At 52.9% G+C, this 15,890-nt stretch overlaps 1 protein-coding gene across 1 annotated transcript in view; it reads right to left on the reverse strand.

Annotated features, from left to right (window-relative positions):
- Positions 1–828: 828 nt before the first annotated feature.
- Positions 829–15,890, reverse strand: part of IGF1R (insulin like growth factor 1 receptor) — a 301,873-nt gene continuing 286,811 nt past the window's right edge. The window contains exons 20-21 of the mRNA XM_040257012.1: positions 15,624–15,758; positions 829–8,094 (exon numbers count right to left, since the gene is read on the reverse strand). Of these exons, the coding sequence (XP_040112946.1) occupies positions 7,713–8,094; positions 15,624–15,758 (517 nt within the window). The 3' untranslated portion in view covers positions 829–7,712. The remainder of the gene's footprint in view (positions 8,095–15,623; positions 15,759–15,890) is intronic.

The following is a 15,890-nucleotide window of genomic DNA, read 5'->3' on the forward strand; positions in this document are numbered from 1 at the left end:
ATCAAAGTTTAATAAATGATCACGTCTTCCTGATGTGTAAGAACGTGTATAGCTTGTTTCCGTAGAACATGTCTTCACACTTCCTACCATGACATTTCCTCTGGCAAAGGTAATGATCCTGGGATTTGGAGAGTCTCTGGGCCAGGGCTTCCCAGGTGGCACTAATGGTAAAGAACCCACCTGCCAGTGCTGGAGACGGAGGAGACGTGGGCTCAGTCCTTGGGTCGGGAAGATCCCCTGGAGGTGAGCATGACAACCCACTCCAGGATTCTTGCCTGGGGAATCCCATGGACAGAGGAGCCTGGTGGCTACAGTCCCTAGGGTCGCACAGAGTCAGACAGGACTCAAGCGACCTCACACAGCATCCTGGGGTAGGCCAAGATCGTCGGCTGAAAAGTAACTAAGGTGTCTGTGCAGTGCCAGTGAGCTGCGCCCTGTGTGCGTGTCCGAGGCCTTGCCTGTGCCCTCTGAGGAGGTGTGCGGACCGTGAGGGACCAACCAGGACGTCAAAGTGTGAAGAGAGTCCTTTGCCCCAGAATCGCCCAGATGAAACCTGCCCTGGCCTGACTTTTGTCTATGGAAAAGCCTACAGAGCAGTCAAAAATCAAGTACGGATATCTCTATTTTATAGAAATTCAAGTTTTCTTCTGGCTGATGTAATGGAGAGAATAGCTTTCCTGTTCACCCGCAATATGCATGCCGAGAAGGTTCGGCTGTCGGAAACAGGCGAAGCCTTCACGCAGAACGCCTCCCAGCGAACACACACGCCACCTGTAGCTCAGCTTCCCTGCTCAGAAGTGCGGGGAGGGGCAAAATCAGAGACCAAAGTGCATACAGAATTCTTTTATTTAACTTAAACCATGTAGTACTTTAACTACTAGAAAAAAGCAGAGTAAGAGAAACTAAAGTTGCCTTAGCTTCAGCCATTCAAAATAGACAAAGTTTCTTTTTTTTTTCGGTAATGTAAAGAATCCAGAGTATATTGCAATAACAGGAATAAATTCTTACAACAGAATATACAAAAAAAACATTTTGAAATTTTTTTCATCTACTGATTTTTTCATATAAACAGAGGATTTTTTTAGGAATAATTTATACACAGAAAGTCATTTTATGTAACAAATTGGCCATGTTATTACCTTTTTAAAATTTTTTTACTTGTTTTTTTAAAAACTTTTTTTTAAACAAGAAAACTCAGAAAATGCATTATTTGTGATGCATCTATTCCATCGTGCCTTCTGGTTTTTTTTTTTTTTTTTTGTCCCAGAGGTAGACAAACTCTGGCAAACCCCAATCTCAACCTCACTGGCTTAGAAAGCAGACAGGTGTCTTTGCCAAGCATCCATCACCTGTGGTTGTGTCTGCGCAACACCAAACATCCAAAGGAAAAGTTGCAAACAAAACCCAAATTGTTTCTGGACCTTTCTCCCATGTAGCACAAAACACTCAGGTGTTTCCAGTGATGGGGATTTTGTGGAGCTGTGTTGATATGGCCAATGACCCACTGAGAGCAGGAAGCAATGGAGTCAAACTTAAAAAAGATCTTGAATATGTGTAGTTTTTATTAAAAAGAGTTTGTTTTCTATTGAAAAACATCTACGTTCGGTGTTCTGCCTCAAATAAAAATAGGGTCTCTTCCTCGTCATAGCAAAGCATTAACCATGATATGAGGCATGGAAGCAAATGGCCTGCGTGTGCCAGAATTATCGTCTTTCTGTGGCAGTCTGTGCGGCGCGCTCATCGTGAAAGCCGTGAGCCATGCGATGGAGTCCTTCCATCTCGAGGCACCGCCCAACAGTACCAACCAACCCAACCAGATGTGGATGGCGCCACGGCGCCGCTGGGCTGCAACACCTCTGTGATTTGCTGGGCCAATGAGGTTCTTTCAGTCTGTTAAAGTAGCTACACTCCAAAGGGAAATGAGCAGTAAAAGATGATCCCCTACCCAACCAGGGGGTTCTGGAAGACCAAGATACTGAAGATACAGAACTACTTCTTAAATCGTCGTTCCTTTGTTATAAACTAGGGCACAAAGCATGGGGAAAAGAGGGTGAACCACGGCTTGGGTCAGGGTAAAATCCTTTTTTTTTTTTTTTTTTTGGCATCTTGTAAAGCTAGCTAGTAAACAGGTGTCCTAAAAAAATGGATCACAAATACACATTTGCACACACAGAGAAAAAAAGTGTCTTTAAATTATTCTCAGCAATTATAAACTACAAACATTTTATAAAATTATTCTATGTTCTTACAAAAATGCAATGAAACATTTAATTAGTTCTTGTAAACCAGATCTTCGTCAACTGACTACCCGTAATCTACTGGACTTAAGAGCCCTATTGAAAACGCTAATGAGTGACTAATTACAACGATGTTCACCAGAAAGATGTGGACACACACAAACGTGGACACACAGATGAGTAATCATTATGTTCTTGCATGAACAAAACAAAACCCTAAAGTCAGGCCCCAGAACTGACAACTGACGGTGCGATGCAGTTCGTGTTCTTGAACAATCTGACTGAACTCCGCAGTAACAGTTTCCAAAGTGGGATGTCAGGCTTATCTGTTGACACCACATGCCCACGGATGACTGCTGAGCCTTGATGTGGTCTGACACCTTCAGAAACCATCAAGTTCCAAGCACAGCCCACACTTCTTCCAAGCCCTGTACCTTCTGCTCACGCTTTCCTCTCTCCACGTCATTCACGATCCCTGTTACAATGGTTTCCTGCCACCTCCTCATTCCACCATCAAGGAGTGTTCATCTGCTTGTTCTCTAAATGACCAACTAGTCATCTAAGCTGGAGGCCAAAAATGAAACCCTCTGGCCTGTCCAAGGTCTGTATCTTCAGCATCTCTGGCAACAGAGGTTCAATCTAAGCAACATCCTCTCTTGACGTTCTCATCTGTACCACCCACTGTCAGGGTGGAGTTAAGAGTTTGATTTTCATCACTGGTTCTTAAAGAGTGGATCTCTGGGCCATGTCTCCCAATGCTGCTTAGCCCAGGAAATGGAAAGACAGCCAACAAACACAAAAGTAATATTAACAAAAGAACAAACCCCAAACCTTAAATGCATTACTGGGACTGCTGGAATGGGCCAAGGCATACCACGGAGCTGCTTTACTGTCAACTGGAGGGTACCTGTGTTCTGGAAAGAGTTGCCTTTGACACTGTCTGGCCGGAGGACCCAACAGTGACAGCCGAGGACCTTGGACCAAGTATCCTAGCCTTCTCACTGCTCTGAGCTACGTGTGACCTTGTCATAACAGCAGCCCGCATCCCATACAGCCACCTGCCCCAGAGGTGGGCTGCTGAGAAAGAGGCTTCAGTGGAACAAACTGGCCTAGAATTTGGCATCATACTTGGCTCTGACATCTGTTACCCAACTCAGAACACACCACTTCATGCCAAGCATTTTTCGATTGAGTAGTTCCACAACAACCTTTTTTTTTTCCTATTATTGAAATGTTCCAAGTCATAACAGGCTGGAAGGAAAGGCCAGTGTGGGCCATGAACATGGTCTTCTCTCTTCCAAGGAGGAAGCTCATTTCAACTGTGTCAAATGTCAGGACACCCTCTAAGGGAGTCCTGGGGTGGTCTGGGTCTCACCCAGCTGCAGTTCAACAACGTCTCCAGAACACACCAGCTCCTGCTGCCTCAGGGAAGGGCTGTGTGTGGTCAGGTTTTAATGCTCACATCGATTCAATGATGTGCCTCAGTGGTTCACGTCACGCCAAGCAGTGCGAGCTGCTGTCAGGAGGAGGCTGCACGGAGAACGCCACAACTCAGCTTAAGTTATTTGGAGCATACAAAGGAGGAAACCAAGAAGAGGTGGGGAAGTGAGCGTAAAGTTAGGCTAGAACTGTGGACAGATGATGCCTTGGTATAGTCAAGGTGGGTGGTTTGGTCCAGTAAAATAACTGCACCATCACACAAGCAAAAAATTCTCTTTTATTTGTGTTTCTGAAGCATTTGTTACGATGGGCACTATACTGTTAGTGTTTTCTATTTAAAGGAAAACCACCTACATAAAACAAAAAGTGACACCAACAACTCGGACAGCTTAAACAAAACCCTTATAACCAGCTGAATGATCTGTAGAAATCCAGTTGTGGAAACCGGTAGGTATGTGCAAAACGGAGGAGAGGCCACTGTTCCACGGGGTCACCTACAGTGTGGAAGCGGGAAACCCTGATCAGACACTACTTCTCAATGACCTTAAGATGCCAGGGGACTTGGGGAGGGAGAGGGGTGTTCCAGCAGGAGAGAGGAGCTCCTGAGCACAACTGCAGTCCTGGGAGCAGAAAGGAGCCGCCACACTTGGGGAGATCCCCCGCTCTGCATTTCCCAGATGAAACGCCAGTGCCTGTAAGAGCAGCTGCTGGAGGGGGCGCCGTCCGCCTGTGAGCAGCGGCAGCGGGGGAGGAGGCACAGCCCCTTCCAGCCCAAAGGTTTGGTACGTCTTTGTTTGCCCCTGGGAAGGAGGTGAGCGCGAGGTGGAGAGAACAGCCTGGACAGGGAGGCGGGGACTCTTCCTGCATCCTACCTGGGGGCTGGCCACCACCAGGTCGAGAACCCGCCGGAGGAGACGCTCGCCCGGCTCTCGGAGCCCACGTGGCCGCAGAGGGTGCTGAGTTGACCCGGCTGAGGGCCCAGCGGCCACCCTGCGGCCACAGGGGCGGTAGGGGCCCTGGCGCATCCTGGTCCCCACGCTGGAAACCACCGCCCCTCCCCCCAGTCTGCACTGAGTGGCTGGTTTCCAAGACAACCTGCCGGGCCCCTCCCTGCCTCTGGGGAAACTGAGCCAGGAGGAGAACAGGAGCGATGCCAAATGAGCCCTCGCAGAGAAAGGCGAGTGGGGAGGTGAGCTCGTGCTGCTGTGACCCCGGGATACAGGCTGGCCTCGCCCTGCGTCACCTGGTGTGTGCGGCCTGTGGTGTGCATGAGGTTACCAGTATCAACGGCATATTGTCAGGTGCTGAGAAATGTGAGATGTACTCCTTTTATATATACACATATAAAAAATAAGAGTGAGGTAGATAAATGTTTGGGAAAGAAAAACAAAACAAAAACCCCTAAACTGTCCTGTCTCACACACACGCACGCGCGCGCGCGCGCACACACACACACACACACACACACACACACACAAAGCCTTTTCTCAGTATTTAAATTCATAAGGGGGCTTCTCTACAGTGATTGAAACTGGTATCACAAAATAAATTAAAACTCCTACATATAATACCTTAATTTTTTTCTTTTTCTCATTTTTTAAGGGAAAAACTATGGGACAGAGACTAGAGGAAATAGTGGGACTGAGACTAGTGACAAGCGAAAAAGTACTACCAACTTTCTTTTTTGTGTTTAATCTCCAGTCGCAACTAGCAATCATCATACTGTATAGCTCTGTTCTTACTCCTAATTTAAACATTTCCATCCCAGAAGCAACTCTTGTGCTGTCATTACTCTGGTGAGAAGTGTGAAAAACTAAACAAAACGAGACCCCGGGCTCCAAGCACTCGGCCTGCTGGCCGGGGAACGACTCCCCTGCGCCAGGCCCCGGTCCTCTGGGCAGGGGGCACGGTCCTCGCCCCGCTGTCCTGACCTGGCGAGGGGCTGCCGGTGGCTCCGTGAGGACACCGCCCCTGCGCCCCACTCCCCACCGGCGCCAGGGGTTGCGGAGGGGGGAGCCCGCCCTGGGGCGTCTCTCCGGTTCTAAAGACAGGTAGGTCCGGTCGGGGGGGCGGGGTGGCGGCGGGACTCCGGAGACGGGCCCGCTGGAGCGCCCGCCGCTGCACCCCTGGACTCAGCAGCTGTTTTCCATGGGATGGAAGGATTAAATAGCCATTAAAAAAAAAAAAAAGTAATCCAAATGCCTAGTGTCTGCAGTTAAAACTGCTGTTGTACCCAAGAATTAAAAAAATAGATATACGTGTGTCACAACTGAAACAAAGGCAAGGGAAAGAGAAGCTGAGACTTGTCAACAAAGGTGAGTATCAACACTGAACGAGGATGTGCGATATATTTAGCCTTTTTTTTCTGACCTGAGTTTGTGTCATGTCTTGCACTGTAACAGACTCAGACGCAGTGTGAGGGCAGGCTGGGGAGAGAGGGTCGGGCGGGCCAGGCACCCACCATCCCTCCGCACCCGCCTCACCAGCTTCGTGCCCACAGAACTAATGGGGCAGGGGGAGCAGGGAGGGCTAGGTATTTATAAAAAGGCATCAAACAGTTCATGGCGAATTATGTTATGTAAGTATCAATTACTGGGAAGAGAGGAAGAAAGTCACGCACTCTAGTACAAAGCATAAGAAGTTTCTTGGAGTGAGCAGAGAGGGAAGAGGGTAGACCTGAAGGTTTTCATAGATTAAATCCACAAAGATAAAGAACAAAAAAAATAGCAGCTTTTTTTTTTTTTTTCTGTACAGACGTATAGATGAATATCTGAACCGTAAAAAAGTTATAAAAGTGACATGAAAGACGACGTGTATGCAAATGTCTCATGGTCTAACATAGAACTGTAAGAGCCACGAAGAAGTCCTAGGAACAGAGAAAATGTCAACAAAGCTTAGAATGCTTGAATCCATGTACTGCTTTTCTTCACTGTTGTGGTGTTGGGATCGCTTTCCTTGCAGACCTGCATGAACAGGTGGGCTGAGTCCCTGGCAACCCCTTCCCGTCTGTGTCCTTGGGGGCTGGGCGGGGGCAGGAGACTGGCACGTGGACGACCTTTACTCAAAGCCTGTCTTCCAGACTCCCAACAGGGCCTGTTTCCTCCAGAATTCCCGGGGCGGGGTGGGGGGGGGGCGGCGCTAGAAGGTGGGAGTACAGAAAGTGTGGGGTGGGAAAGCCAGGCTGGCTTCTCCCCATCCTAACTGAGAGCGAGTCTCATTCTGTCCAGTGCCCCCAAATAACCTGGTCAGAAGCCATCGGACCTGTGTGAAGGCGAGACTCGGAACACCGGGACGACCGGGTGCAGGGCGTCAGCAGCGCGGCCCTTAACAAATGACTAGCTCCCGGCTCACCCAGGCCTCCAGAAGGGAGAGAATGGTGTGTGTGTGTGGGGGGGGTGGGGAGCGTGGGGGGGGCACTGAGGGGGAAAAGTGGGGGTTTTGGCAGAATTTGGCAGCGTTAACAATGGTCACAACCTTGGGTGAACGATGACCCTTTGTAAATTTCGTATGTCCCTAAAAATGTTAAAGACACAGTTAAAAAAATCCCATCTCAACGTGTTTTTTTTTTTTTTTATAAAGACCTACGGTGACCGGCAGGTGTGTTCAGGGCAACATGGGGCCACAGACTGGCAGCCCTCGCTTCAATCCGATGCAGAGGGCATCCTGCCTGGGCTTGCGGCAAATGTGTTTCCATCATGAAGCAGAAAGAGAGAGAAAGGTGTGAAGAGAGTGAGATAGAGACAGGGAGAGAGAGGAGACTTGATTCTCAAGTGTTGCTATTAAGTGTTGTCATTAAGGTTCTTAAAGGCCCGTGTCAGTTAAGGGTTTGGGTAGGGAAATAAAAAGCGGCTTGCATATTGAGAAAAGGAATATCCCAAATGTGTTTACTGCAGAGAAGCCGTCTCCTGTGGGCAGCCATGGCAGTTCTGAAGATCCACTGAGGTACAGGAAGCTGTGAATAGATTGTGAACACTCTCTCCCCACCCCCGCCGCCACGCGCGCGCGCGTTACTGTGTGCACGGCCGGGCTCCAGGATCAGCAGGTCGAGGACTGGGGCAGCGGCAGGGCGCGCTCGTTCTTGCGGCCCCCGTTCATGTGCGCGTAGGGCTGCCTCTCGTCGAAGCTGGCCCGCAGGACCAGCACGCCCGGGCCCGGGCCATTCTCGGCCTTGTGTCCTGAGTGTCTGTCGGGCAGCGGCAGGGAGGCAGAGGAGGCCGAGGGGTCCAGCGGCACGCTCTCCATGTTCTCGGGCTCCAGGTCCAGCTCCTCCGGCTCCGGCGGCTTGTTCTCCTCGCTGTAGTAGAAGGAGACCTCCCGGAAGCCCGCCTCCATCTCGTCCTTGACGCTGCTGATGATCTCCAGGAACGAAGGCCGCATCTTGGGGTTGTACTGCCAGCACATGCGCATCAGCTCAAACCTGCGGGGAGACGGCAGAGGTGGGCCCCGCCGGAGGGCGCCCGGCCAGGCAGCCCCGCCACACCGAGTGCAGTGAGCACGCCGCAGGCCGTGCCAGGCCCCCAGCTCTGTGTCTCTCTGACACAGGAGAGTGTCTACTCTGTGTCTCTGACACAGGCAGCCTTCAGCTCCTCCCGACTTACGTCCCCAACTGCAGTCACTTTACCCACATGCAGGACTCAACCCTAACTCTCGCATCCCGAGAGGGACAAATACAGGTCCCACACAGAGTGTCAGTCGCTCAGTCGTGTCCTGCTCTTTGCGACCCCAGGGACTGTAGCCCGCCAGGCTCCTCCGTCCATGGGATTATCCAGGCAAGAACACTGGAGTGGGTTTGCCATTTCCTCCTCTGGGGGATCTTCCCCAGGGATGGAACCCAGGGTCTCCCACATTGCAGGCGGATTCTTTGTAGGTATTTGAGCCACCCACAAAAGCCTCTTATTACATGTATTTACATAAAATGCAAACCAGCCTTCTATCTGAAGCATCTCCTGCAGCCACTGGATAAACATTATTTCCAGAATTAGAAAGCTAAGGAGGCTGAGCAGCGATCAGTTTTCCCTACAGTGCTCTCCTTTAGTTCTACCCACGCTGTTTCCAAGCTTCCTCCTGGGCGCAGGGGGCCACTGGCAGAGAACTGAGGACAAGCAATGCCAGGCAGTGTGGCTGCAAGACAGAAGGGGCACACGGCCCCCTTCCAGCGCCCGCGCTCAGGCTGCGTGCGGCGTGTCCCAAGGTGGCAGAGCCAGCATGGGAGACGGGTTGCCCTGAACCCAGCGAGAGCGGGGCCTGGAGCCAGATGAGAGAGCCTGGTGCCAGGGTCCCTGCTCAGGCCCAGGGCGGGCAGAGAGGGCACCTGGGAAGCCTCGGCGTCACGTGGCCACAGCGACCGGCCCAGCATTGGGCCCGAGCCCCCAGAACAGGCGGCGGCACGGGGAAAAAGCCAGGAGCAGGCTGTGCTGACAGCGGTTCAGCACAGCTGCGGGGGGAGGGGCACCCCTCATTCACCCGGCATGCAGAGGGCTCCAGACCTCCGGGGCAGACGGGAGGTGGCCGAACAAAGGTCCAGGTCCGGAAGCATGGAGGAGGCTCTGAGGAGACAGTGGCCAGTGGCCTTTTCTCATGGAGACCAGAGTGCCTTCCCTTCCACTTGTTTTCTCGCCAGAACCTGTTTTATGTTTTGTTTCAAAACTTCTGGCTAATGAGATACTTTTCAGTAAAAAAGGCCAAATGGAATTCCCCACATCTAGGAAGCTCAACATGCCCCAACCTGGCTTCCAGCCTCAGGCTGACATTTGACAGACCTGAGTCTGGCCCCAGAGAATATTTCAAAGAAAGAAAGCCCAAGGGGACAGGAAGGCTCCCAGGTCCACCAGCCAGGCACCTTGAAAGGCCTGGGGAGAAGGGTGTCAGGTCAAATCAGAGAGCAGAGGATGTGGCCTTGAGTGCGGGCGGGCACGGGAGAGCGGCCGGCTGCCTGCTTCTGTAGATCAAGCTTTACTGCGACAGAAACACCGGTTTGTTTGCACAGGGTCTGTGGCTGCTTTCAAACCAGCAGTTGTACAAGCTGAATAGTTGAGACGGTTTGGCCTGTGAGCCCTACCATGTGGCCCTTGGCAGAAAAAGCTTGCCACCCTTGCTCTAGTGGAGAAAGACGCAGTCAAAACAGGAAGACTATTTCTTCCCCTCCCAACTAAACCACCTGCAAGAGGTCAGGACGCTAACCCCACGGTAGGCAACCAGTGCTCTTGGGAGCTTTATGGGTGTATACGGCATTACTCTGCATGGGTCTGGGAAGGTGCGTATCATAATAAAGCCCCATTTTATAGATCCGCAAATGAGTGAGGGTGGAGCAGGAATGGAAGTCTCACGAATGACCTGCTTGCACTTGGAATGCCACCACCAACCTCAGAAAGAGAAACTTGCTCTCAGCCTCAACGAGAGAAACCACAGTCCTGCCCCGTCTCCCTCTCGGCCATCCACTGACAGCCACAGGTGTTGTGGGGGCTTTGCAGATAAACTGGCGGCTTGTTCTTGGGTCAGATGGCAAACGAGCCCCTTCCATATCCTCACCTCCATCATTTCCTATGAAAAAGGACCGATGCCCCCACTCCCAAAAGAAAAAAAAAAAGAGCCATAAATACATTGACATGCCTCTCCATGGCTCAGCTGTGATTTCCTCTCTAGCCAACTGACTTATCCCTGAATAGAAGCGCAGCCAGGGCCAAGGACACATGACGGGTCCTGGCTCCGCACCCCTCGGGCTGGGGCTGAGAAGTGCCCCCCACAGGGGAGGAGGCCTGTGAGTGATGTCAGCACCAACAAGCCACATGATAGCGTCCGAACCTCCCCAGAGCCACGGCCGGGCAGTGCTGCCCATGAAAGGCAGTCTTTTTTCACTCGGCGAAATTCAAGACCTTGTTTACACTATCTCCACAAGAAAACTTCCCAGTAGACTCTAGAAGGATCTATGAGCTGATAAAACTCCTTTTTAAAAAAAGCAGATTTTTTTAACAACTGGTCGGCTCTGGGGAGCAGGAGCCGTCTTGCACTGAATGCCCGCATGGGAGGCGCGCGTGTGCGTGGCCGTCACCTGGGCAGGACCAGACAGAGCCGCTGCGTTTGTGCGCCTGTGGAGGCCGTCTCCACCCCACCCTCGGCCCGGCCGTGTGCGGGCAGCCTGCGGTCACCTGTCAAGAGAAGCCTCCGTTGTCCCCGTGATGACAGAGAAGGCGTTCCAGAGAGGACCTGCAGGGCTCACAGCACCCCGCCTCGCCTCTCTGAACACTCAGGCTCCTGCCCTGCTCCTCAGTTAGCAGGGGCAGGGGGCCGGGGGCCAGCCTGATCGCTCAGCCCATGTTCCTCTGTCTCAGGGCAGAGATCAAAGGCGGGGCCCAGTTCCAGGGAAGTGGCTGCAGGCTCTCCAGGCATGAGTGCCATCCCAGCCTGTCTGCATCCCACTCAAGTGCTCAGTTCCCATACAACTGGCCCGGGATCTCCAACAGTCAGCAATAAGGAAAAACCGTGCTTGAAAACTGCAAAACAACCAGAGTCTACTGAGTTTGCTTCAGACTCATCTGCAAGCTGATGATTCTGGACTGAGAAGCTCAAACTCCTCTCTGAATGGCGCACCCTGAAGGCTTCCCCAGCAGAGGTCCAGCCATGCGATCTGGGGGGCCGTGGGCAGAGAGCATGCTCCTCGCTCAGCGCCCGCCTCTGTCCTGCCCATGCCCCGGCCTCTCAGTCACAGGGCTGGCTGGGAGTGAGGACTGCTCCCCCCAGCCCTGGCTCCGGGCCAGAGCAGCCAGCATGTGCTCGGAGGGGCTCCAGGACACTGGCAGCTGAATGTGGAGGCCTGAGCGCGAGCCAAGGCCAAGGAGCTGCAGGCCGATCAGTCTCCAACCCTGTGCTAAGCGACCCACACTGCATCTCAGGACTGAGCCCCGCGGGCCTGGACGCGCTGCGGCCTGGTCCCTGACGCCATTCCTCTGAAGCCAGGCGCCCATCCTCTGGAGGGCATCAGGATTGCTGGCTGCTCAGAACAGCCGGCGACTGCTTGGCGTTGCCAAGTGAAGACGCTGAGCTGAGGTCCCCCAGCAGCCCCTGCACACCCGCCCCGTTACACTGTGGGTGCCATCCACACCTCCAGAACCACGAAACCAGAGCACACAAGCTCTCTTCCACGTGGGGCCCAGCATGGCTTTCAGGCAGCTCCCGAGGGCTCAGTGACTTTCCTCTCCCATGGGGAAAACAAGAGCCATTCTTTCAATTTTGTAATAAAAGAATCCCATCTCCCAGAACACATCTTCCTCACCTAAGCTCATCAATAAATTGAAAAGGACAACACAGATACTCTCTATGAAACCAACTTGCCTCTTCTCACTTTTTCTTAGAAGGGAGAAAGTTTGCCAAGGGGGTTCTGCCTGGCAGGGCAGAAAGGCCTCCTGAATTATACATTTAATATCCCAGAGTAACCGCGCCATGTACGTTTGTTTCCTTGTCACTCCAGGCTGGGAACAGGAAGTGCGCTGCCTTTCCCAGGGCAGGGGAGCTGCTTCCCAGGCATATTAAATCACAGTAAAGCTCCTGTCACCTGGGGGCAGATCAGCTTCAGGTAGCCCACAAGTTTCTCAGAGACAATGATGACTCAAGTCAAAGAGAAAGCTCAGGAACAGTGCCTGTCCTCCCACACCCCCAGACCACATGGACAAAACTCACGCCTGCTTTCCCAGGCTGCTTCTACACTCGCTAACACACCACCACTTCCAGACACGCTCATGTGAAGTCAGTGGGCCTCGCTCCTCGAAGTCCACCACTTATGCTTTTGCTCTGAAGGAAGGCGGTTCTCATGGGCTGCCAACAGTGCTGAGGCTACACCGTTCAAAGTGGAGGGCAGTCACCAGTCGGGCGCAGTACTGGCCTCCGAGACCCTCACATCCTGGTGTCCATGCCTCACAGAATCTCATCACATCAGATACAGCCCACAGAAAGCATTGGACACCGAGGAGTGTGACTTCCAGGCCACGAAGAACACCGTGCGAGCTTTCTGCTCTGCCACAGGAGCGACTGCCCTCAGGCACAGCAGGCGAGCTCCGGGCCCACGGGCCACATCTGGCCTGCTCTCTGATTCTGCAAGGCCTGGGAGCTGAAGATGGCTTTTCTGAATGTATCAATAAATGGTTGGGGAAAAAAAAAATCAAAGAAGAACAATATTTTACAACAAAATGAAAGCTTTGTGAAATTCAAATAAAGGATCCAGACAAGTTTTCCTGGACCACAAGCACACCTGTTCCTCTGATGTCTCTGACTGCTCCTGTAAACAGCCGAGGCAAGCATCTGCAGTTGAGATCGCAGGGGTCACAGAGCTGAAAATACATACTACCTGCCACTTACGATATGTCCTTCTGGAGAAAAGGCTTGCCGCGCCCTGCCCTAGGAGGAGCCAGCTGCATAGCATGACAACACTCAAGCAACATCACAGAGGAACTGAGGCCTCGCGCAGCACCCAGCGGTAAGTGCGCCGCTTTGGACGTGGATCCTAGCCCGGGTCAAGCCTTCAGATGAGTGCAACCCTGGCTGCCAGCCGGACTGTGACCTCAGGAGACCCCCGGTCAGAGCCAGCCAGCTAAGCTGCTCCTGGCTCCCTGACCTCCAGAAATGCCGGGAGATAATACATGCTTCCTGTTGTCAGTTTTAAACTGTTAGGTTTCTGACGACGTTATGCCGCAACTAAAAAAAATAACAACAGAGGAGAAGAGGGCGAGTTTCCGTGAGGGGCAAGAAAACGCACTGAGGGGCTGTCCGAGTCTCCTCCAACTTTGGGTCCCGAAGTCTGAAGACAGGCAGTCTGCTGGTGAGGGATCTGGGATGCCTGGTGTCCCCCGAGGCATGGCCTCCTGAGAAGTGGAGCTTCCTGTCACCGTCTGTGCCCCATGTCCAGGACATATGCAAGTTTCCTAGGCCGGGCCCATGTTCAGAGGACCAATGGGCACCCCACCTCCACACACACACACTGAAGCAAAGATGTTGCCTTTCCTGTGGCATTCCCTGGCCTCTTTCCTAACGCTGTGGAAGCTGTCCTAGGGATAGAACAGGCTTTGGCTGAGCAAATGCTCAGAGGCAGCAGCTAAGGAGTAGGATGCCCAGCTAATGTTCTCTCAAAGCAGCAGCACAGTTGGAGCCAGGAGAACAGGCCCACCCCCATCCCTCCACCCCTCCCACACTCTACCTGGAGCTTAGGGATCCAGTCTTGGAAGCTACACTAAACATGCTTTAGAGAAAAACCAAAACCTTGATTTATTGCCAGGACAACAGTTTCTGCTTCCCAGGCTGCAGCTGTCAGACTCTAAGATGGTCCCCTAGATCCCTGCCCCTGCTGCCAATGCCCTATATGATCCCCTCACCTGCATGGGAGGGACTTTGTGAACGTGATGAGATCTTACTCCTTCATTTAGGCTTCTAATAACTGATTCTAAGTTAATCAAAAGGGAGATTACCCAGCATGGATGTGACTTAATTAGGTAAAGAAAAAAAAGTCAACAGCAGCAGCAGAATTCCTCTTGCTGGCCTTGAAGAAGAAAGCTGATTCACTGTGAGAAGCTTGTGGCAGGGAGTGCAGGTAGTGGTGGCAAGGACTGGGAGCTGGGAGCCAGCCAGACCCAGGGACCTCAGTCCTACAGCCACAAGGAGCTGACTCCTGGCAGCAGCCCAAAGGGGCCTGGGAGAGGGCAGCCCCTGACCCCAGATGGTTACAGCCAGGCTGACATCTTGATCTCAACCTTGTCACACTGAGCAGAGGACCCAGCATCCCCAATTTCCCGATCCATGTAAACTTTGAAAGACCAAGTGAACTGAGCCTTCCCGGCTGTTGGGCTGATTTCCCTGGTCCCCACACAGCGTGGTACCTGACTCACGTCTGTATCATCTGACCACGATGCGGCCCTTCCCCGAGCCAGGGCTCACACGAGGCTGGGGAGCGGGGAGGTGGCAGATCTGGGTGGGGGCGGGGCAGGGGGTGCTTCCATGTGGACAGAGAAACAGCCCAACAATTCCTCTGGGGTCCTTTCCAATGTGAGGCCAAACCTGTCCTGAAAAGCGCTTCTGGAAATTCTTGGATTGGCCTTGAGGTATTAGTGGTAGCCTGCCTCCCACCTGTCAGGATCCAGAAAATCATGAGCCCTGCCTGAAGGTGCATGTCGAAAGCAAGCCCAGTGCTCCTCACCCGTGCCTGTCTGCACCTGGAGACCCAACCGCAGCACACCGGCATGGCCTCACACCTTCGGCAGCGCTGACCGCCACAGACAGAGGGGCTTGCCCCAAGAAGGCTGAGCAGGGAGGCCCACGAGGCTGGTGGACTGTTTCCCATTCCTGACGAACCTCAGGACAGAAAGCCGTGTGCCAGGAAGCCCCCAGAACTGCCTCTCAGTCTGCATGGCCAGGAGGAGGTTACCAGGAGCCCACCCCTCACTCTGTTTACAACCTTTGTAAACACCTAACAGGGAAGAAACTGAGGGGGATGCAGGTGGTGGCAGCGTCCTGGAGCTGCCTGGAGCAGGTCTCAGGTCACGCCCGGAGCCTGGAGGAGCCCTGCCAGTGGCCAGGGAGCAGCCTGGACTGTGGCTTCAGAGGAAGCAGGGTTAGGTCTCAGGTCACACCCGGAAGCCTGGAGGAGCCCTGCCAATGGCTGGGGAGCAGCCTGGACTGTGGCTTCAGAGGAAGCAATGTCAGGTTGCTGCATTTTTTTTTTTTAAAAACAACTCTGCCTGGAGAAGACTGGCAGGGATTGCTGTGCTCAAGTATTTTACAAAAATGTTTGGCCTGAGAAACTGCAATGCAAACTGCATTGCAAAAATCTTCCCAGGATTAAGGAAGATAGGGTGGGATAAAGGCACCAGCCCAAATGCCCAGGTTCTTCAGTTAAGATAAACCCTCGTCTCAAGTGCTCTGGCCAGTCCGGCACCGCCGAGCCGCAGGGACTCGGCACATACGTACAGCATGTCGGGACAGTTGTCCGGCTTGTCCAGAAGGCCGCCCTCCATGACGAAGCGAAGGACCTGCTCATTGGACAGGCCCTGGTACGGCTGCTCGGCCAGCGTGGCGATCTCCCAGAGGACGACCCCAAAGGACCTGCCAGGAGAGAAGAAACGTGAGGTGCTCGGAAAGGGAGGATGGGGCCGGGAGCCCTCTCCCTTCCGGCAACGGAGCGAACGTCAGGCACGAGCCAGGCGCAGGCTAAGTGGAACAGCGCCTCATGTGCGG

This window comes from Oryx dammah, unplaced genomic scaffold (assembly GCF_014754425.2).
Source record: "Oryx dammah isolate SB20612 unplaced genomic scaffold, SCBI_Odam_1.1 HiC_scaffold_16, whole genome shotgun sequence".
In the NCBI taxonomy this organism is placed as follows: Eukaryota; Metazoa; Chordata; class Mammalia; order Artiodactyla; family Bovidae; genus Oryx; species Oryx dammah.